General features: G+C 38.5%; 2 protein-coding genes across 2 annotated transcripts in view; one reads left to right on the top strand and one right to left on the bottom strand.

Moving 5' to 3' along the window:
• CNBD1 (cyclic nucleotide binding domain containing 1) overlaps positions 1-23532 on the bottom strand; it is a 442802-nt gene that overhangs the window by 416843 nt on the left and 2427 nt on the right. The window contains exon 2 of the mRNA XM_058668395.1: positions 20776-20891. The gene's annotated coding sequence lies outside the window, so the exon portion shown is untranslated. The remainder of the gene's footprint in view (positions 1-20775; positions 20892-23532) is intronic.
• CNGB3 (cyclic nucleotide gated channel subunit beta 3) overlaps positions 17205-23532 on the top strand; it is a 164389-nt gene continuing 158061 nt past the window's right edge. Inside the window, exon 1 of the mRNA XM_058668413.1 lies at positions 17205-17231. Coding sequence (XP_058524396.1) covers positions 17205-17231 — 27 coding nt within the window. The remainder of the gene's footprint in view (positions 17232-23532) is intronic.

Genomic DNA, 23532 nt, shown 5'->3' with positions numbered 1-23532 from the left:
ATATAGCCAGACCTGAGAGTAACTTAGTATAACCATAATGTTTTGCTAATCTATTCAACTGATGGATGATGAAAGACTTTGGGTAATATGCAGCCTCAGATTTTTGGTCAGAGGTTAGAAAACTGTCACCCTTTGAAACTCAGATCAATAACTTAATATATAAATTGGGAAACATTATATATACAAAATATAATTGAGAGAAGGTATTAAATCAGTAGTTAGGATTACCCCATCCTTATTCAGAATGTGTAAGTTTAATACTGCACACTGCCTCCCAGTTCCAGTTTCTTACTAATACAGACCCTGGGAAGCAGTGATAATGGCGTAAGTAATTACTTTCCTGACACCCAAATGTTCTTCGATTGAGTTATTGGCTTAGGTCTTCTGCCTGACCCAGCTATGACCATTGTAGGCATTTGAGGAATGAAACAGCAGACACGCGCACATACTCTCTTTCTCTTTGAGATGTCTGAAAAGAACTAAGTTTATGGTGTTAAACTTAGAGTGTGGTAGAGCAGTGGGTGAAGTCATTGCTTGTGACACCAGCACCAGTATTTCCTAAAAAAATTCCAAGTCAAGTCCTGGTTACTCTGCTTCCAATCCAAGTCCCTGCTAAAACATCAGAGGAGGAAACAGGAAATAGCCCTCAGGCTGGGGCTCCAGCCACCCAATGAATAGAGTCACCCAATGGATAGGGTCAATGGATAGAGTTCCAGGCTCCCAGCTCCCTGAGACATTCCTAAGATATTTGGTGAGTTACTCAACAGTTAGAAGATCTATCTCTCACTCTGTCTCCCTACCCCATCACCCCTCATCACTCTTTTTCTTTTTAGATTTTATTTTTATTTGAAATACTTAGAGAGAGAGATCTTCCATCTGCTGGTTCACTGCCCAAGTGACTGCAACAGCCAGGACTAGGTCAGATTGAAGACACAGTCAGGAGCTTCCTCCAAGTCTTTCACATAGGTCTGGGGGCCCATGGGCTTGAGTGATCCTCCACTGTTTTTCAGAACCATAAGCAGAGAGCTGAGTCAAAAATGGAATATCTGGGGCCCTGCGTGATTGCGTAGTGGTTGAGGTCCTCGCCTTGTACGCGCTGGGATCTCATATGGGTACCGGTTCTAATCCCGGCGGCCCTGCTTCCCATCCAGCTCCCTGTCTGTGGCCTGAGAAAGCAGTCGAGGACGGCCCATAGTCTTGGGACCCTGCACCCATGTGGGAGACCTGGAGGAAGTTCCTGGCTCCTGGCTTCAGATTGGCTCAGCTCCAGCCGTTGCAGCCGCTTGGGGAGTGAATCATTGGAAGAAAGATCTTCCTCTCTCTCTCTCTCTCTCTCCTCCCTGTATATCTGACTTTCTAATAAAAATAAATAAATCTTTTAAAAAATGGAATATCTGGGACTAGAACTAGTTTAGCTTACTGCACCACAGCAATGGACCCACACTATTTCAAACAATTAAAACTAATCTTTTCTTAAAGCAATAAATGAAGAATCTTTTTTTAAAAGAGAAAGTGAGCCAAGCATTTCCACTAAGAATTGAGCTGAAGAATACATGGATAAAATATGAAGATAAAAGAATAGGAAGACCCAGATCTCATTTCTCTGCAACAGACACTGAATTAACAATAGCAAATAGTTCAGAAAACCTTTATTCGAAGTCCAGAAAACAGCAAGGAAATCACAGGATGGCAGGGAAATTAAACATCAAAAATAACTGCACTGAGATGAGTAAGCAAGGTAATTTCATTTCAGCCATGTCAGCTCTTTCCCCAAGCAAGTGGAGGTTACAATAGAAAGTAACATTTGCAGTTGAAACTTCTCCTCTGGGATGGAAAGAGGAGCCTGGGAATTAATTTTCATAAGCTGCCTCGAGCCCTGGAGTCTACATCACCTGACTCTAAACATTGACAAAAATGTCATTTTCTTGGGATGCCAGGGGCTACTGCAAACAAAAGGGAAGTCTGCCACTTCAGCCTGCACCACAAAATGTGTAACACCACAAGCAAAATTTAAGAAAGCACACATTAAGTAGCTTCTCCCTTGGAAAGAAGGAAAGAGGCAAGTGGAACAAGTATGCAACCATCTAGCTTCCTGAAAAACTGTTCGAAGGACCAGTTTGTTTTGCCTAATTTGCAGTGATCATTGAACCAACAGGGCTTAGATGCCTCATCAGAACAATGACAAAAAAGATCTCAACAGCTTGTTGCAATACCACACACAGATGACAGAAAGAGGAAAGGATCACAAGATGCTGAAAAAAAAAAACTGGCAGATCTAACTGGGTAATTGCATCCATAAGGCTTGACAAGATGCATCTCCAGAAATGGTTTGAGAAAGCCAAAATTTCTACCCATGCTTAATGGTGAAGTCCTTCCCCTACATTAAGCCAGTCGATAAATAATGGAAGAGAGAGCTGGCTTTTAAATGTTTTACATAATTTCTGAGATAATATTTTGTTAAATCATAGTCAAAAACTAAATGATATGTTCTTTTAAATTACATGATCTTGAGAGAATCAAGATGGCGGAATAGAGTAAGGACACATTTATACAGACGGAAAAACATTTAACCAGGATGAAGCAGAGAGGACATATTTCAGGAAATAGGAAAGGACAGAACAACAGCAGAGGGGTACCTGCAGACTGACAGACACAGGAAAGCAGCGGACACAACAGTGTGGTGTTGCAGAGACTGATATTCCAGCACGGCGATCTGAACTCCACAACAGCCGGAACTCCACCAGCAACCAGGTGGGAAGGGACTTTCACTGGGAGCTCGGGTGGTGAACCCAGACAAAGAACTGTCCATTCTGCTGGTCCGTTTGATTTGACCAAGCGCAGAGACAGAGCAGCAGATCTCAGACGGGCAGTGCGAGAACAGAGTGGATTTCACAGTCCAGTCAGCCCCCTAGAGCTGAATTGGGCGCCATTTTGTGTAAGGAGGAAAAGGCAAGGGAAAGGATTGAGCATGTGCTGAGCTGGGAGTGAGCTCATTTCTGTCTCAGTGAACTGCAACAACGTGGCATTCTAAGGGTTCCACTCAGGGCAGGTCTGGGACAGCCCTCGGATCTGATGGCCAGCAGATCAAGAACCTTAGTGGTTGTATGGCAGGCGCCATTTTGGGCACTGTGGCAATAGCTTTGGGACTGCAGGGGACAACAGTGAACTGCGCATGTGCTGAGCTCGCGAGAACTTGCTGAGGTCTGAGATTGCACTGGTCCCGCAGGAAAATAATACTGACTGTGTCATGGTATGGGTCAAAATAGGTCTGTGTGGCACCCAGACCTAATGTCCAACAGGTTCCGACAAGATCAGTGCCACCAACAACCTAACTATATAGGCCACCTGGTGTCTCTCTAATCCTGGGATCTGCTCCAACCAGAAGTGGGAGAAAGGTTGCAGAGACAATGGTGCAGCCTCAGCACGGTATCACAGGAGGTGGAGATTGGTGAGACAAGAGCTGGAGCTGTGGAGACCACAGTGGAATCTAACATAAGAACCCAGACCTGGACCTTGCTGGAGGTTGTGGCACAAGTGGCTGCAAGCTAAGAGTTGTGTACCAACCGCAATAAGTAAAATCGCATTGTAGACCCTTGGGTGACACAGCTTAGAAACCTGCCCCAAGGAGAAGACTCTGATAACCAGAAGTACAATGACCAAGAGCAAAAGAAGAGACAAAGGTACAATGAATATTGCCGAAAACTCTCCTGCAAGGGAGCAAAACCCTATGCCAATCTCAGAGTTCACTGAGGGAGACATCGAGAAAATGGGGCACACAGAATCCATAAGACTCATTTTAAAGATTCTGATCATCAATGAGAAGCACATACAAGAGTTCAAAGAATTTAAGGAAGCAATAAAGCAAATCAAGGCTGGTATATCAGAAATTAAGAACACAGTAGAGCAAATTAAGAGTACAGTGGAGAGTCTCCAAAATAGAATGAGGCAAGCAGAAGAAAGAATCTCAGAATTGGAAGATATTTCCAGGGGGAAGCAAACAAAAAGCTGGAAGCAGAGCTGGATCAGGCCAAAAAAAAGTGTTCAAGAATTGAAAGACACTATTAAGAGGCCAAATCTAAGAGTTATGGGAGTCCCAGAAGGTGCAGAAAGAGAAGTTGAGTTTGCAAATGTATTTAATGAAATAATAAAGGAAAATTTCCCTAATCTAGAGGAAGAATTGGGAAACAAGTTCCAGGAGGGGCACAGAACTTCCAACAGGCTTGACCAAAAGCGACCTTCACCAAGACACATAATCATCAAGCTCTCTTCAATCAAACATAAGGAAAAGATCCTTAAATGTGCATGTGAAAAAAATCAACTGACATATAAAGGAAAGCCAATTAAGCTCACAGGAGATCTCTCACAGGAAACTCTACAGGCAATTAGAGAATGGAGCGACATATTCCAGATTCTAAAAGAAAAAAATTGTCGGCCTAGGATAACATATTCAGCAAAGTTTTCTTTTGTCTTTGAAAATGAAATAAAATTCTTCCACAGTCAAGAAAAGTTCAAAGAATTTGTCTCTTCCAAACCTGCCCTACAAATGATACTTCAAGATGTTCTCTTGACAGAGAAGAGGAATAGCACCTACCCAAACCAAAGGCAAACGGGAAGAACATCCCAGTAAAATGACAACAGAAGACTAAAATAATGAACAACCCATTCCTAAAATGACAGGACCAACTTAACAGCCATGCATATTAAACTCTGTATGTAAATGGCTTAAGCTTAATCAAACATCATAGAGTAGTACACTGGATTAAAAAACAAAACCCATCTGCTTATTGTCTGGAGGAGACACACTTCAACAAAGATCAGCAGAAACTATATCACATGAGTTTTGTTATTCTCTGTTAGTTTCATCTCTTCAAAACACTTTCTTCAGATTAAATCATTCAATGACTCGTAGATCATACGGCAGCATCATTTTCTTCAAGAAGGTTCTTAATTTTCATTTCTTCAGGTACACATTAGTCATTTAATAGCATGTTATTTAACTTCTTGGTGTTGGTAATTTCTTTTTTCTTCCTGTTGTTGATTTTGTTTTGTGGCTCTTCATTTAAGGGGATGTATAGTAGCTATGTAATGGAGACTGTCATATCTAGTCACATGTCATTTAATTTCAGGCATTGTAAATTTCTATTTGTTGATTTTGTACCATGACTTTTCATTTAAGGGGATGTACAGTAGTTGTGTAATGGAGACTGTCATATTTAGTAACATGTCATTTAACTTCATGGCATTGTAAATTTCCTCTTTTCTTTCTATTGTTGATTTTGAAACATGACTTTTCATTTAAGGGGATGTACAGTATCTGTGAAATGGAGACTAACATTCAGATGTGAGGATGTAGTGTCTGCTTCCAGACAAAAATGGACTTACAATGAAACTCTTTACTATATCTTGACAATAGGATTCTGGACTCTCTGCCATCGTCCATGCCCGCAATGATGGACATATGACTGAGTATGAAGAACTATATGTTAGTAACGATATAGAGGAACTGGGTGGGGAGGGAACTGGGGAGGGGATAAGGGAATATGAAACTGTACTATAAAGTAATAAGAATAATAATAAAATGTATTAAAAATGGGAAAAATAAAAAAATAAATTACATGATCTTGTATATAGAGACATAAAGTAGACACACACGTAATTAAGATAAGTTCATTAATTCAGCAAGATTTCAGGAAAAAAACACAAGAAAAACATTTGTATGTCTGGACACTAGCAATGAACAGTTTGAAGAGGAAATTAAGAAAAGTAATGTTATTGAAATAGCATCAAAAAGAATAATACTATGCTTAACAAAAAACGTTAAATATTCTAGAAACTAAATACCTACAAATAACTAGAAACTGTAAGACATCATTGAAAGAAATTAAAGAGCACATAACTAAGTAGAAATATATCCATATCCATGGATTGGAAATTTTAATATTGCTAAAATAGCCACATAGTCCTAAGTCATCTACAAATTCAACACAGTCCAAATTAATATCCCAATTGCAATTGTAACAGAAATTTTAAAAAAATTATGAAATTCATGTGAAATCTAAAAATCCTCCAAAAATAAAAACAGATCTAATGACGAAAAATAAAGCTGAAGGCTCTGATGTTCCTTTTACTCTCAGGGTTCTTCTGTCCAGCAGGCCCTCGAGACCACCAAGGAGTGAGACATGATATTTGCCCTTTGGGAATTGGCTTATTTTACTGAGAGTGACGGTCTCTAGTTGAAACCATTTTCTTTCAAATAGTGAAGTTTCATTCTTTTTAACAGCTGAGTAGTATTTCACGAAGTATATATACCACAGTTTCTTTATCCATTCTTCTTTTGACAAGTATCTAGGTTGTTTTCATGAATTTTCATTCTGTTCACTCAGGTCTCTTTAAATGCTTTAGCACTAATAGAGCTGTTAAAGTTTTCATAGATGCCTTCTACATTTTTATATGTTTATTCCTATAAACTCTACAGATCTTAAAGGTATTATGAATATTTCCTTTCTAGTCTTATTATATAGATACTTATAGTGTAAGGAAATGTGACTGTTTCTAGATGGTTATAGTATAAGGAAATGTGACTGGTAAATGTGGATCTGTATATGGCACTCTTACTGAAATTTCATATATACGCTTAAGATATATGTTCATATACATTTTAATATATATAAATCATTTAGATATGTGTGCATTCGAATTTTGCCACTTCTGTGTAAAAAAAAAGTGCATATATACATACTGAGTTGAATATTATCCCCAAAAATTCACACCCCATCTGAATCTCAGAATCTCATCCTTTTGGAACTAGTCTTGGATGATACAATCAGTGAAAATGAAGCCATAGAGAACTACACTGAACATTCTGTGTCCTTGTAAAAAGGCCATGTAAAGTTACTCAATGAAAAACACAGGGCATGCAGCAAGAAAAACACAGCTTTTAGTGATGCATCTACAAAATAAATATGATCAAGGATTTCCAATAAAGTAAAGCCAGGAAAACCACATGGAACAAGGTTTCCTAAAGAATCCGTCCTGCTGACCCCTGGATTGTGGACCTCTGGTCTCACGGACTGTGAGAGAAAAGGGTCTGCACTTCAAGACAGCAATTTCGTTAGGCCATCTCTAGAAAGCCAATATGGGAGATAACAGCAACTGAGTATCATGACAAATATATTTCTGTCCTACCACTAATCCTTAAACCACTTGTTTTTCCATCTCCTTTTCTCCCTTAAACCATCCAGTATTGCATAACACAGTGACAACACAGGCGGAAATTCTTGTTTTGTTTCTAATCCTGAAAAGACTATGCCTAGTTTTACACCAATTGTGTGTGATACTAACTTTAATATAAAACATCCCAAAATAAGTGAATTTCCCTATGCTCTTCATCTCTTGAGGGCATTATAGTAAATAGAACGAATCAGGAAATCAATCAGGCATTGCAACGGAGAACTTTAAGCCACATAGGCCTGCTGGTTCAAGTCCCAGCTACTCCTTCCCGCTAAGGCATCCTCTGAGGCAGACATTTTGAAGTACTTAAGTCCCCACCCCACCATGGCAGAGCTGCATGAATTCTGATCTGGCTCAGCCCTAGGAATGAAACAGTGGATCTCATCTCTCTAAATCAATCAATCAATCTCTCCCATGTTCAAACAGATAAAACTAACATGAAATTAATCAAATGTATTTTTGCAAATAAGGAAGATTATTATGACTTTTCTCTTTACTTAATTAACAAATTCAGTCCTTAGAAGTATTCCTTTATGTGGCATTTTACAAGCTTTGTCGAAAAATTAGAATCAAAAGGTAAGTTTGGACCCCGCATGGTAGCCTAGCAGCTAAAGGCCTCACCTTGCACGTGCTGACATCCCATATAGGTGCAAGTTCATATCCTGGCAGCTCCACTTCCCATCCAGCTCCCTGCTTGTGGCCTGGGAAAGCAGTCCAGGACAGCCCAAAGCCTTGGGACCCTGCACCCTTGTGAGAGACCCAGAGGAGGCTCCTGGCTTCAGACCAGCTCAGCTATAGCCGTTGCGGCTCACTTGGGGAATGAATCATCAGACAGACAATCTTCCTCTCTATCCCTCCTCATTTCTGTATATCTGACTTTCCAATAAAAATAAATAATTTTTTAAATGTAATTTTATTGTGATGTAAAAAAAATTTAATAGATGCAGTTTTCTCACAATATTCATTTTCCTGACCTTTCAAATATCCATCAAAAAATTTGTTCCAAAATAAACATATTTTTTAAGTTCCAAAAACCCTTACACAAAATATCATAGCATTCTTACATAAAATATTTTTCCTGATGTAGCATTTTCCACATACTTTCAAATTCAGTTGGCTAATACCTTATTAAGAAGTGTCACACTTACATTGGTGAATAGGCATATTTCCCATGTCTTCTTTTCCCAGTTTAAAATCAAGCTTACTTAACTGCAAAAACCTTGGCAAATTTTGCTACTTTTTCATTTTCTGGAAGAATTCTTATAAATTTGGGTTTTGGGCGAGTATTTTTTTTATTAGACAGATTTACAGAGAAAGGGGGAGACAGAGACAAAGATCTTCAAACTGCTGGTTCACTCCCAAAATGGTCGCAACAGTCAGAGCTGCACCGATCTGAAGCTGGAAGCCAGGTGCTTCCTCTGAATCTTATACATGGGTGTGGAGTGTCAAGGTTTGGAGCCGTCCTCCACTGCCTTCCCAGGCCACAAGCAGGAGCTGGATTGGACATGGAGCAGCCAGGACATGAACTGCTCCCATATGGTATGCCAGCACTGCAAAGCAGAGGATTTGCCAGCTCCAGCATTTTTGTAAATCTGCAATAAAAATTCTTCAGATTTGTTAGAGCTTGGCCCAAATTTAAGTTTTAGAAATGACTGCCTTTGAATATGATTCAACTAACTTTTGTTTGCTACATTATCCAACTTTTCATTCACTTACAGTTTTGTAGCTTTTTGAAATTTGTATACATTTTATGTTGGGTTATACATTGATTGAAGCAATTCCCTGAATGCTCTTTTATCATCTCTTGTGATCATAATTTTTCCATTCATCATTTCATAGTTTCCCTATCTGTATATCACTTGATTTTTTCTTATCCTTTATCAGTTTTTCCTGATGTTCCCATATCCCATTAATCATTTCAGAGATTCGTCAGGGATAGTTAATCTGTCCTATGTTTTTGCTGATGTTATCTTTGTACTATATTTCATGAATCACTGACCTTTATGATTTCTTTGTTACTTATTTGATTTTTGCTTCATTTCCAACTTCAAAAGTTGGACACATATTTGGCTTGTTTTTTTAGTCTTTCTCTTTTTGTGATAAAATTTTCAAAGCTGTAAGTCACAACCACTACCCCTTTTCCAGCATTACTACACTGTATCTTAAAGGGGGAAAGTAATGTAATGTTCTATCTTATAATTAACAACCCAATATTACTAATGTAAAGTAGAAGGGGCAGGGTGGGGGAAGGATGTGAAGTAGAGAATGGGAAAGCAGGAAATAATTGATTCTATGCTTTCTATTAGTACAAATCCTAGTCCGTTGTTCTGTTGTGATGAATGAATACCTTAGACAAGGTAATTTATGAAGGAAAAAATATTTTTTCAAATCCGTTGGCTTGGAAGTGCCATACCATATTACTGAGACCTGTGTGGGAACTGGTGAGGGCCTTTCTCTTGCATAAGATGGTGGAGAGCATCACATGTTAAGCCGGGCGAAAACATGCTAGTTTAGGTCTCCTAGCATCTTACAAAACGAGTAATGCAAAACTGGGATGCCCACTCTCATGGCCTAATTGAATCTAATGTTCCACCTCCAAATACAATTAACATATGAATTTGAGAATTTCATTTTCAATATAACAAGCTTAGGGAAACAAACATGTTTAAAACAGTAGTAAGAAGGAAAGAAGCAAGCTGCAGTATAGAAGGATAGTATCTGTCTTCTAGATATTAGATTTTAGACAACAGGGTCAATCACTCTTTAGGGATAGTTTTTCCTGTTATTACAGACTCCGTAAAAATGCTTCAGTGCCTATCTGTTTTCTTCTTAATCTGTTCATGGTTGGCAGGCATCTTCTGGGTCCCAGTCAGGTTCATTGAACCTGGTACTGCATACCAGCCACTGTACTAAGACTTGGGAAAATAATGTCAAAGATAAACAGAATCCCAGTTTTCAAAATGTAAAATTTTAACAGTTCATCTACAGCATCAAATAGCATGTTTTTAAAGATTTTTTTTAAAGATTTTTATATTAATTTATTTAAAACGAAAGGTTTCAGAGAAGTCAGAGGAAGGCAAGGATCGCGCATTCTCCAGCTCATTCTCCCGCTCATTCTCCCAAATACCCACAACAGCCAGAGGCGGGCCAGACCAAACCCAACCAGGAAATTTATTAGGGTGTCCCAAGTGAAGGGCTGGAACTCAAGGACTTACGCCAACATCTGTTGCTTTCCCAGGTGCCTTAACATCAGAGGTGAAACAGCTGGGATTCAAATTGGTATTCAGACATGAAAGACAGTTATCTGAACCCTAGGATTAGCCTACAATGCCCATGCCCTTCCCTGATAACAACCTTTGTGAGAGCATCTTATTTGTAAGAAAATTTAATTATTGCTGATTTTTGTCACATTCAAGAAAAGAGATTATATGTCTTTACAATAAACCCCATACTGTTATAGAATCACCTTGAATGGGATTTGATTGCTCCTAACCAAAGTAAGTGGTTATTTCATGGAACAGGAGGTGAGAATTGCCAATTTTATGACTTCAAAAGTAAGTAGTCATTTGTTTGAAAAATACATAAGGAAGAACGGTTTAGAGAAAAAATAATGGTCCAGGCTTATATAAATGAATTTTTTTTCTTTATGAGATTTGCATGGGGATACACAATAGTATGTTATTGATTATATTGGTCTACATATAAAGAGATTTAGATTGGAAAATGATTTCAATAGTCATATTACAATAGATACCCAATTAGAGGTGTGGTATTAGATAATATCAAACAAGAATGGTGCATAATTGAGAAGACACAGCCCCAATAACAGCAGCATTCCCTAAACCTATTGGCTCTATTCCTTTTAACAGTTGTGCTATGTAAAATACTTAGTACATATTTTCTGTGCTACACTTCTGCCCATGCTATCCTAGACCTTAAGTTGAACAAAATGGATATCTAAAGCTCACCAACATCATATTTAATCTCCCAATCTATTGATGTAAATCTCAGGAAACTGATTTTGATTTTGATTTCTCAGCAACTACAATCCTCTTCTAATTGCTTATTTATCTTTACTGTAAATATTCACTATGAGCCTACTATATGCTTACTGCTATGCTAGGATTAGGACTACACCAGCAAACAAAATAAATTCTCTGATCTAGGGGAGCTTATAATTACCTAATTTTTTGAATCCCCTCCACTTAGTCTCTGTATTTGCCCCTTCACTTATACGTAGGTATAAATACATAGATATTTTCCCCTAACAATTTCTACCGGCAAGAGACTATTTCCACAAATTAAATACTGAAATGTATCCCTTTTCTCAATTTGTTTCAAAATCTGTAGACCAAAATGGAGCCAGATCAATTACCTCTTCAGCATTTTACTCTTTATAAAAGAACATATGTATACTATGGTAACACAACAAGGTGGAGCAATCCACCGTGGGGGGAGGGTTTGGGGAGGGGCGGGGGAATCCCACTGCATGTAAAAATGTGTACATAATGCAAAGTAATTAATAAAAAAATCAAAACAAAGAAAAACAAAAAAAAGTATGTATAAACGTTAATTCCCTTGTCAGTTTGGGCTGCTGCAGCAGAACCACAGAATTGATGGATTGCAAGCAACAGAAGCACAAGTACAGATTTGGCAACTGACAAGTGCAAGGTCTGGGTGCTAGCACGGTCAGGTGCTGGTGAGGGTCCTAGTCCAGGTTTAGAGTGCTGATTTTTTCAGTGCCTCACATGGCACCCATTAAAGACACAGATAAAACTCTGGGCTCCTGTCTTTGACCTGTACCATTGTGGCCATTTTGGGAGTGAACCAGTGAACGAAAGGTCTCTTTCTATTTACACTCTCTTCCTCTCTGTCTTTGTAACTCTTCCATTAAAATAAATAAAGCCTAAAAAGCCATGTAAAGTGTGTATCTACATACCACTTATTAACTTCTCTCTTGAAAACGTTTTCTTTATAACATAGGAGTTATCTTCACAGCTTGACTAATACTAATGTAAAAATAATAATAATACCAACAGAAGTCAATATATCTAACATACATCCAACATTCATGATTGAAAAACAAGGAAAGAAAAAGATCTACACTTAATATCTGTATAAACACACTCAAATATATTCACAAAATGGCAGTAATAATCATTGTTCCTGTACATGATCATATGGCCATAGCAGTTGTGTGTAAGTACCTTCTTACACTACCCAACATTGCATCCCCTTGACTTACAAGAATCTTGGTTGCTCATGACTTATCTGCATCACTGGACATAGTGATACAAATATTCAGTCCTGAATGGTCTGTAACATTTATAGTCCTGCCTGGATTGAGCTGCTGTACTTTTTTAGAAATCTTAATTTCAAGACTTGGTAGCACTCACAGCTAGACAAAGGAATCTCCTGTAAATACAAGTATTTCTCCACTGTGTGATAGCCTAATTTCCTCTCAGTGTTTGGAATCAATCACTCAAGGCAAAACTTTCTTCTTAGCCTGTTCAAAAATCCCAAAGAGGGTTGGTAGCAGTCTTAATGTCCATTTCTACTGAATCTTTCTCTGTCCTAGTGGAAGCATTTCTCCTCTGTACTAAGACCTCTAGACCATGTGGGCTGAGGTTAGCCAGTATACTGTGTGCTAAGAAGACATCGTGCACTTAGTTCCACAGATTCAGCCTGGCTCCAACCAACTGACCAAGGAAATATCTGCTGGATGTTAAGCAAGAGGAAGCTGTACTTCTTAGAGCCATTAGAGGAAGAATGAATAATTGCCCCACTGTTCGCATCTCCCTGAATATGGATAACAGCAGGATGTTGAACAGTCATATACTCCTTGTAATCCATCACCAAATCTGCAACTATTACCAGGTATCTTTCCTTGATCTTTAATGATGTTGAAAACCACAACAGGAATCTGTCTTGCTTAAACCTGACTCAATGATGTACTCACACCAAAAGAATAAGTATCAAACCTGTAACCAAGCAAAAGCTTGCAAAGCAGCCAATTCCAACTAGTCCTGGGTTTTAATGCTCACTTCAACTTGCTGATGACATGCTAACTTAGATTCTTCAGCCAGACTCTGGTTACCTCCACTGCCCGCCAACAGAGCATGGACCTGCAGAACCAGACAGCTAGTAAATCCCCAGGGATCATAGTTGCAGCACTCCATTTCCAGACCCTGTGTCCTGGATCATGCGAATCCTGGATTTTAAAGAAAGAGCGCCTAGTGGCAGACTCCAATTCACACTGAAGAGCAGTCTTCTAGAGAGACTTCTCCAAGCCCTGCAAGGCACATTGGGTGCTTTGAGTCTTCAGTAGGCCACTCTAGCATTCTTTCATGTCAGCTGTTTCTGAACAATGGGGAGCACAGTAAGACTAATTTATTCCACAAGCATATAAACTGGTATATTATCAGAAGCAATACTGTGTGGATAATTGTGCCTCTGGCTAAAACTATAATCATACAATTACATAATTTTAACATTGAGCAACTTTTAAAATCATTTTTCAGGCCTGGAGCGATATAGCAGTTTAAGGCCTCGCCTTAAACACACCAGAGATTCCATATGCTTGCCGGTTCTAATGCCAGCGGCCTGCTTCCCCATCCAGCTCCCTGCCTGTGGCCTGGGAAAGCAGTTGAGGACGGCCCAAAGCCTTGGGACCCTGCACCTGCGTGGGAGACCTGGAAGAGCTCTTGGCTTGAGACTGACTTAGCTCTAGCCGTTGCAGCCACTTGGGGAGTGAATCATCGGATGGAAGGTCTTCCTCTCTGTCTCTCCTCTCTGTATATCTGACTTTGTAATAAAAATAAATAAACCTTAAAATAAATAAATAAATAAATCTTTTTTAAAAAACCTTATTTTTATTCCTTAGTCCGACAGAATCTTCTCAACTCTGAACTTATTTAGATGTAGTTAATAACTACATATTCACAAAAGGCAAGAAAATACATAGTAATGGGTATGTTTCAGAGTGTTTTACAAACACAGAACAAAGTGAAACTGTGACAAAGTGGATAGGGCCATTTTTCTCAAGTTGGAATACGCAATGAAGAAAACTATATCTGATTTTATAGGAATATTCTCATCATTCATGTGACACTTGAATGCAAGTTATCTTCTACCATATTTTGCACATAGGTAACCATACAACTAACCCCTAAACACTTGTTTTCTCCACATTTCTCATTACTTATTTGTGTAAAGACAGCCTAACAAACTTTGAGGTGGCCAGGACCTATTTCAGCAATTTTTTTTTTGCATTATCTTCTGCAGCACTGAAGAATTTATTTAATTTATGATTTTAAACAACATGATGACTACGCCTTTGGAAATAAAGGTATAGGTTAATATTCACTAGCATGAAGTAATGTTCATTACATGTTATTATTAAAGATGCAGTAGACCATGTGCAGTGTAAGCCCAGATATTATATGTAGCAATAGATATCTATTAAGAGTAGAAAACTGATTTAGTTATTAAAATACATCGCATATATTTCTGTACCAAGCAATAGTTTAAATTCAGTTTATACTGAATTTATTCAAAAGACCATACTGTTTTATGTTTTATAAATAAATATCATTTTAAAACTTTTAATTTATTTCAAGCATGGAAAACAAAGTAAAAGTATATTCCAGACTCTATTCTGAGAACTCATAATTACTTACAGTCCTGTCACTTTGTACTTTCACCACCAGCATACTTTATAGACATTTTTTGAGAAAACCAGGTGAGGGGCCCAGTGTAGTGGCCTAGTGGCTAAAGTCCTCGCCTTGACCACACCAGGGATTCCATATGTGCGCTGGTTCTAATCCCGGCAGCCCTGCTTCCCATCCAGCTCCCTGCCTGTGGCCTGGGAAAGCAGTTGAGAACAGCTCAAAGCCTTGGGACCCTGCACCCGCATGGGAGACCTGGAGGAAGTTTCTGGCTCCTGGCTTCGGATCAGCGCAGCTCCTGCCATCGCAGTCACTTGGGGAGTGAATCATCGGACAGAAGATCTTCCTCTCTGTCTCTCCTCCTCTCTGTCTCTCTCTCTCTGTCTCTCTGTCTCTGTGTCTCTCTCTATATACATATATATATGACTTTGCAATAAAAATAAAATAAAATAAATCTTTAAAAAAAAAAAGAAAGCCAGGTGAATACAGTTGCATTAGACATCCAACATGGGCTCACAGATAAACAATAACAATATTCAAATGAAAGAATAATTATTTGGACTAATATAAAACTATATAATTCCTTAATGATTATAATCACAATAAATTTACTCTACATTCATATTTTGAATTCATAATGGTTCAGATGATTAAAATTTTTGTTTTCATTTTTAACTATCAACTTATGTCCTCTTCAGTATTTGATATTCACATCCTTCTTGAACATAGCTAATGTGATTCTTACAGAGGAAGCTTTAAATATTCATGGAGCCTCAAGTCAAGATAGGAGTCTCAAGTCAATGAAGAATAAAGAACTGTTGAAGCAGAGGACAGGAGGACTTGAAGGAACACATCTCTGATTCATGGCACATTTCGGCTTCCCAAGGAGTTACAGCTTACCAAAGGTAAATGCAGCAACTAGCCCCTTTATTTTTTCTGTACTGGGAAAAAATTCTTTCTCTTTCTTTGATATATAACAGCTTGTAAGCTAAGGATGTTATTTAGCAAATGGAAATTTCTTCCTTATTAGATTCCTCAGAAATTGATTACTTGAAATACAAAAATATAAAGAGAAAAATAATTTATTGAGCATTTTATATTCAACTTAGAAAAAATCACCTGAGCCACTCTCTGAGACTAGAAACTTAATAAACACAATTGAATTTATGTCCAATATGAAAAGGTGCCCCAGAAAGCCACATGGATGCTAGGCAGGTGAGAACTACTGTTACTACAGTAGAAGATGCTACTGCAGTGTTAAGAATGAATACTAAAAAAATAAGTAAAATAATACTTTCACAAAACAGAATTACTGGCTATGAAAATACACCTCTGACCTTCAACCTTCAGTCCTCTTCCGACTCTGTTCAGTAAAACAACAGCCTTGATCCCTAAACCTTTCTTTCAGCACAGAGTAAGTGAAGCAGCAAAAAGTGGGAGAAAGTCTAGTGTTTCAAAACATAATTGTCACATATTCCATTAACTCAGAGCATATGCATTTTGTTAATATTGAATCTATAAAATTAAAATATTCCATTTTCCAATCATGATTGACCAGGGACAGTAGTTATATACAGCCATTACTACAGTGTCTCCAGGGACTAGCACTAAGTATTAGACCAGTCCACCACCTAGGACTGCTGCTCCACTTCACATCCAGCTCCCTGGTAATGGACCTTGGAAAAAAAACAGAATAAAGTTCAAATATCTGGGCCTCTGAACCCAAACAGAAGACCCAAATGAAGCTCCTGGCATCTGGCTTGACCTGCACCAACTCAGCCATAGCATCTTTTTATTGAGTGAATCAGAAGATGGAAGAACTCTCTCTCTTCAAATAAAATAAACATTTGATTAAAGTATAAAATGTCTTCCATTATGTTCACTGAAACTAAAAAACAGCTTCAGTAGACAAGCTTCTGAAACAAATAAATTCCATATCCTTCATTTTGAAAATGGGCAAGAAAACAAAGAAAACAGGCATTAATCAGGTTAATCAGGAGGAAAGCAAGAAAGGGAGCACTAAAACAATGAATAATCCTGGGGAGGACATGTTTTGATGCCAGAAAAGCATCCAATTCTTCTTGGGAAATACACACAGGTGAAGACAGACAACTAACATTCGATCATTCAATTCATTCCCTTTGGGTGGTCCTATGTTCACTTACTCACTTTCTGATTATAATTTATCTATTTTGTAGTTTTGCACATAGGAAAAAAGATTTACTCCTACCAAGATGAAATATTCAACTCCATCTGAAAGTTAGATATTTAAAAATGATGAGCTAATATGTTAGAACTCTGGACGCGATGCCAGTCTCTTGGGGATTTGGTTTGGTAAGAATTGCCTAACAGATGTCACCCCAGGGCAAGCTTGAAAAATTAATTTCTGGGCCTATGGAGCTGACAAACGGACCCAGTAACATGATGACCTTATCACATAATGGTTTTGACATTGTCTAAGCCACCAGCTGGTTTCCCCAGGTGTGCACTTTCTTAACTGTTGCAATTATTACAATTCATATAACAAAAGGAAAAATGTCAAAAACAGACTGGATTCTCTCTATTACCTTTTGAGTTTTGACTCATTCCCCAGAGTTATAATTTTTTTATTCAAAAGCTATACTGTTTTATAAACGTCATGTTTATTAACCAAAATAGTATCATGTCATTGGTGATGATAAATTACTCAAAATTCTCAGTTAAGTCTCATGCAGAAAAAAAATGCAGCAAAGAGCTTTACTATATGCAATGCCATCTGATCCATGCTCCTCTGTGTGGACACACAAAGGAAAAGTGAGAACTTGGCTAAACATACAGCAGATTGGTGAAATAAAGAGATAAAATCAAAAGCAAAACACTTTAGTTACAACTATCACAGGAATCAAATATAACCAGTTGGTTATCTAATAACTAATACTAATGACTTCAAACTAAAATTTATGCAAGTAAGTGAATAGCGGCAATTTTTAAAAAATCAAGATATATCAAATTTTGACATGCGTCTGTATTACCAGAGGAGCTGATAAAACACTAATTGCTGAATTCCATCCCGAAGTTCCAAATTTAGTAGACCTGGGATGAGTGCAGAGACTCGCATGGTCAAAAAATGTCTGGATGCTACTGATGGGGATGGAGGAAGAGGAGGCATACTATTACTCAAGGTACATCTAAAGTGGGGTGGGGGTGAGAGGCGTCCTAGACAGCCTTTGTCAACTCTCACCACACTAGGGAACTCTTAATATTACATTTTTGGAAATAGACCCCCAGACCTATTGAATCAGGGATTTCTGATTTTTTTGCAACATTTTAAAAATAAAACTCAGCTGGTAAACTTTGCGTATGTTGGGTTATTTCAATGCTTGTATTTAATCCACTGCTGAATATTGCATCAGTAAATGACTTGCACATACTGAGCTTCCCACATGAATGTATGAACCTCATTGCTTTAAAAAGAAAGGAAGAAAGGAAAGAAGGGGAAAAAGGAAAAGAAAAGAAAGGAAAGAAATAATTTTATTCATTTGAGTGTCATCTGCTGGTTGACTCCCTACATATTGACAATGTTCAGGGCTGAGTCAGGTCAGAAATTTGAAATTCCAGCCAAGTCTCCCACATGGACAGCAGGGACCAATGTACTTTCACTGCTTTCCCAGGCACATTTGCAGGGAGCTGGATTTGAACTGGGACTGAATTACTAGCTGGGACTCAAACAGGCACTAATATGAGACGCCAACATTACATAAGGCAACTTAATGTGCTGAACTCCAACGCTTGCCCCATGACTTTCTTTTCCTACAACATAATGGGCAGAAGCATGGATTCTTCAGCTACACTTCAGATCCACTTCACCGTGTGTATAGTTTAGATGTCCCTCTTCTACCAAGCAAAAACAATGATAGCACCTGTCATCCAGTTAGAAGACAATCTTGGCAAATAGAAAATAACCAACATTTACTATTAATATCATTGCAACTGTGTAACACTCAAGAGACCCTTGTGGGTCACATTAGCATCCTGGCACTTCTCTGTATCCTTTCCCTTCAACTCCAACTGTTCCCTACTACCACACCAACAAGAGAATCTTTAGGAGTCATTTACCCCTCTTTCTTATCTTCTGTCCTGGTGTCCCCTGTCCATACATTCTGCCTACAAAAAGGGGTCATAGAGACCTAATGTCTGTCCTTGCAGTTCTGGACATGTCCATGTCCATGCTCAGAGACCACTTTGATTCACAAGGTGGAGAATTCACATGTGGAATTGTTGGTCCTTTTGCCCCAATTACAACTTGTCCTGGTCTTGCCAGATTAGAGTCTGGGAGAAATTACTGTGCAGAACAGATGCCATCTCTAACAGTCTCAGATGATCACTTCCACACCATAGACCCACCAGAAGACATTTCCACATAGTCCCTACATTTTACTTTCCCTTTTGTTATGGGTAAGGGAAATGTTTCCCGTAACCAAAATCTCTTCTCTCCTTATTCACTTAAAAACTACGATAGAACCTCTGGCCAAAAGTTGTGGCTCAGCTTGTTGACATCCCATTTGGGATGCATCCCGTATCAGAATGCCTAGGGTCAAATCCGCTTCTGCTTTCGCTGCACCTTCCTGCTAACGCACTTTAGAAGTAGCAGTTCATGTCACAGCACTTACATTCCTGCAAGCCTTGTGAGAGATCCAGAAGAAGCTCCAGGTTTTAGCCCAGCCCTAGGCTTGGCTATTATGGATAGACAGGAAGTGAAGCAGCTGATCAAAGATCTCTCTCTCTCACTCTGTCTCATACACTCTGTATCACTGTGCCTTTCAAATAAATAAATAACTTAAAAATGGTCATATACCTTCTTATGCAACTGAACAAAGCCAACTCAACAAATAGCAGAGATTACAATTGAAGTATTACCATGATATCTACACTAGGAAGAGTTATCCAAGAGCTTAAGAATATTTTTTTACACACTGCGTAATAATCATTACAGCATACTAAAAGTACTATTCCCAACTTTTGTAAGGAAAAAAGAATGAGAGTGACTATGCAAATCCAACCCAATGAATTTGCATAGAAATACTGATTATAATACTAAAAAACTTTCTTGAGTGTATTAAAAAATAACTGACAAATTATGGGAAATCATCAGAATAACACTGAGGAGAAAACAGGAATTCAGGAATATAAACAAGAAGATTGGAAGCTATCTTTGCCTTCAAGGCAATTATCTACCCAAGAAAACTTGAATTTCACTTGGATGATTTTCCTAGAGGGCTAAGGTCAGTAAACAGACCTGAGAGGAAACTAGTTCAGCAAGTGTCAATAGTGTCATTAGTTCGGCAAGATCCATAGCAAACCGGGTGAGAAAGAAATAAAATTTGTAAAGTAAGTGATCGCATACATAAATAATCTTAATGCAAATGTCTTGCATTTTGAATCAATATGCTATGATTTGATAAGAAAGTATTTCATCATAGTTAAGTATTTTAAAGCAATGATATCTTAGATTTGATGAGATACTACATGTCAGAAAAAATTTGAAATTCTACACAGGGACACAAAACAAAACGGGAAATAAAGAGTGATAGAAACCTAGGATTTTTAAAATATATCTCAGATTTTATTTTTCAAGGATAAAGAAACTGATTTTACTACTCCATACACAAGATGGTGTTTTATAAGCTGTCCAATTCAAAGAATGAATTGCAACAATTATCCCTATTTCAAACATCTTACTAATCTTAATTTCTATTGATCTATCAGCAATCCATTAAATAAGAATTACTGCATCATTAAGATATATGATTTAATATACTTTCTGCAATATTACTAATATTTAGTTTTTATATATATATTTTTAGCTACAATCAGCATGTTAGCTTAGGGCTACAGTTACCTTAATTCATGCTCAACTGTGCTATTGGCAGGAGGCTCCAGTTCTTCAGCATGTCATGAGAGTCGCTCAAGAAGACTATTCACATTGCAGTTGCTGACTGCCCTGGAAAAGATAATCTAAGACAACAAGAGCTAATAAGAGATCTGATATAATGAGGGACCAACCCCTATTCCTACTGTATTCTCTGGGCTGCACAGACCAGCCCTGGCAAATGTGTGGCAGTACTACCTAAGCACATGAATGGCAGGAGGCAGGGATCCCCAGGGTCCACCTAAAAGGATGTGTGTCACTGCACAAAGCCACAGATTCAAGAAAGCAAGAAGGACTTAGGCAGAATGAATCAAAAGGAAACAAACATGCCATCATGAAATCGCAGAATGCCAGTGACATAAAGGATATTTAAAGCAAAGAAAAACACTCTCTTAAGAGGGGCAGACATGAGACTGAGCGCCAACTTGTCAACAGAAATAGTGGAAGCCAGAGGACTACAGCTATCACTGCACTGAAAGAACAAAACTACTGCAATACCTTGCATAAAAAGAAGATTCGCCAGAAAGGAGATAAAATAAGTGCATTTTCAGATTTACAAAGAAACATCAATGAACCTACTTTAGTCAAAGAGAAGATGATGTTAGATGAAGAAACAAAATGCCAAATAGGATAAACAGTACATGGAAATCAAAAAGAACTTCGACCATATAAAGCAAAGGCATTGATAATAATGACTCATGCTATAAAATACAAGAACTTAGGCAACAACATTGAAACTGTTATCAGAGGATTGGAGGTAAATATTTGGCTATCCTTGTCTTTTTGTGGTGAGCAACGAAGACATCAATGTTGGAAGGTTGAAGATCAATGTTGAAATTAGGGAACAATTCCAAAATAAACGAAAATATGATGGGTAACATCCAAATGTCAATGAAAATAAAAATAATTTAAAAAACAGTACTTTCAAAGATATGACACATGATTGTTATCAAGGACACTGTACCTGGTGTTGTGGTATTGTGAGTTTACCACCTCAAAAGACTGATTCCCATGAGTGTGCTAGTTTGTGATACACTGGTTGTGTCCCCACTGATCCATTTCTGCTTCAGCTCCCTGCTAACGGTCTAAGAAAAGCAGTGGAAAATGACACATGGGCTCCAGCTATCCTAATAGAAGTCCTGGAAGAAGCTTCTGATCCTGGGTTCAGACTTACATTGGGCCATCCATCTAATTGTGAATTAGCAGAAAGATCTCTCTCCTTCTGTCCCTCTCATGTATAATTCTGAGTTTCAAATCAATAAATCTTTTAAAGGTGGGGCAAAGAATTGATGGGATTGGTCTGCCCTCTTAGGCATAGGAAATACACATTAGATAACTTAAGAACAATAATAAGGGAGACTAAACTATGTTTTATTATTTTCAGCACACACTGGAAATTGTAATAATTTTTGCAGGGAAAAATCCCTTATCACTACCCCCACATCACTACTTACCTGTGGAAAAATAGATTGATAAAAGATGGAGGATAGAAAGGTAGATACATAGATAGATAGATAAATAGATGGTTTTTCCTACTGTGATGCTTTAAAATTTTTTCTTAAATCAATAGATGAAAATGATAATAGCAATATCCAAGATGAATGAAGGCACACGGATCTCTGCCACAGACAGACGGCAGTAAAAATGAAGGCAGAAACATGCTCTCAATGGACTGGTGGAAAGAAATTGTTAGTAGAGACTGAACACAACAGAAACAGCAAGGAGAAAGAGCAAAGACAAGCTGCTGCTGGCAACTCTCCATCCATAGGTCCGGATCCCCCTGGGAAGCAAATTCATCCAGCCCAGGAGGCCTCCTTGTTTCCTGTGGGTTGTGGTTTTGATTGAGGGAAAATTCCACAGTCTTTACTAGTGCCAAGTTTGGCCTCTGGAGCTAGTAGCAGTCAGAGTAACTACTTGGCTCCATGAAGAGAGAGATTTTGCCTCCCTCCCTTGCACATATCAAAGCACCAGACTCAATCTGCTGAGATGCAAAGGCAGCTGAACTCTGTTTACAGCTATCAGAGGACACTGGGGCTGTGATTAAGTATTTTGTGGGAGTTCTATGCTTAAGACACAGAGAGGAAAGGGTTGTGAGTTGCAGACGGTCCCTGAGAAACCAACAGACTGACTAGGGAGACTCGGAGCTCCCAGCATGGTGAGCATGGAGCTGACAAGGGGTCAGGGAACACACTGTGTAGTGGTCCAGTGTTCTACACAGTTTGTTTGCCTATGTGAGTAGGGTACATTGAGTGGTTAGCTCACTCTAGGTTGTGAATCACTTGGTTCACTCCAGATAGAGACGGTTGTGACCACACCAGCCAGCTCCAGCATCCCCCTCCATCACACTGACTCTGTCAAATCCAATGTGAGTATCACTCTGGATTCTTGGCCCACCCACAAATGTTGGCCAGATTCCCCTTGTCCTACAGAGCAAACACCCTGAACTCTGGTGTAAGCCTTGGGCACTCCATGAAGCTCAAGGCACATTCCAAGAAACAAAGCCTTCAATCAAAAAAGAAAAAGCAAAACTCAGAGGAGACAATAACAAAGATCCCCTTGGTAAGCAAATATAGCATAGGAGCAAAACACGCGAACCAGCAAGAAAATATGTCTCCCCAAGAACAATACAGTGATACGTCTACATCGGACTGGGAAAAAGGGAGGTTGATAAAATCATAAACATTTGAAAGAATGACTGCTCATTGTCTCAAAAAACACAGAAAAAAA

This window comes from Ochotona princeps, chromosome 9 (assembly GCF_030435755.1).
Source record: "Ochotona princeps isolate mOchPri1 chromosome 9, mOchPri1.hap1, whole genome shotgun sequence".
Lineage (NCBI taxonomy): Eukaryota > Metazoa > Chordata > Mammalia > Lagomorpha > Ochotonidae > Ochotona > Ochotona princeps.
This window is presented reverse-complemented; position numbering and strand designations above follow the sequence as displayed.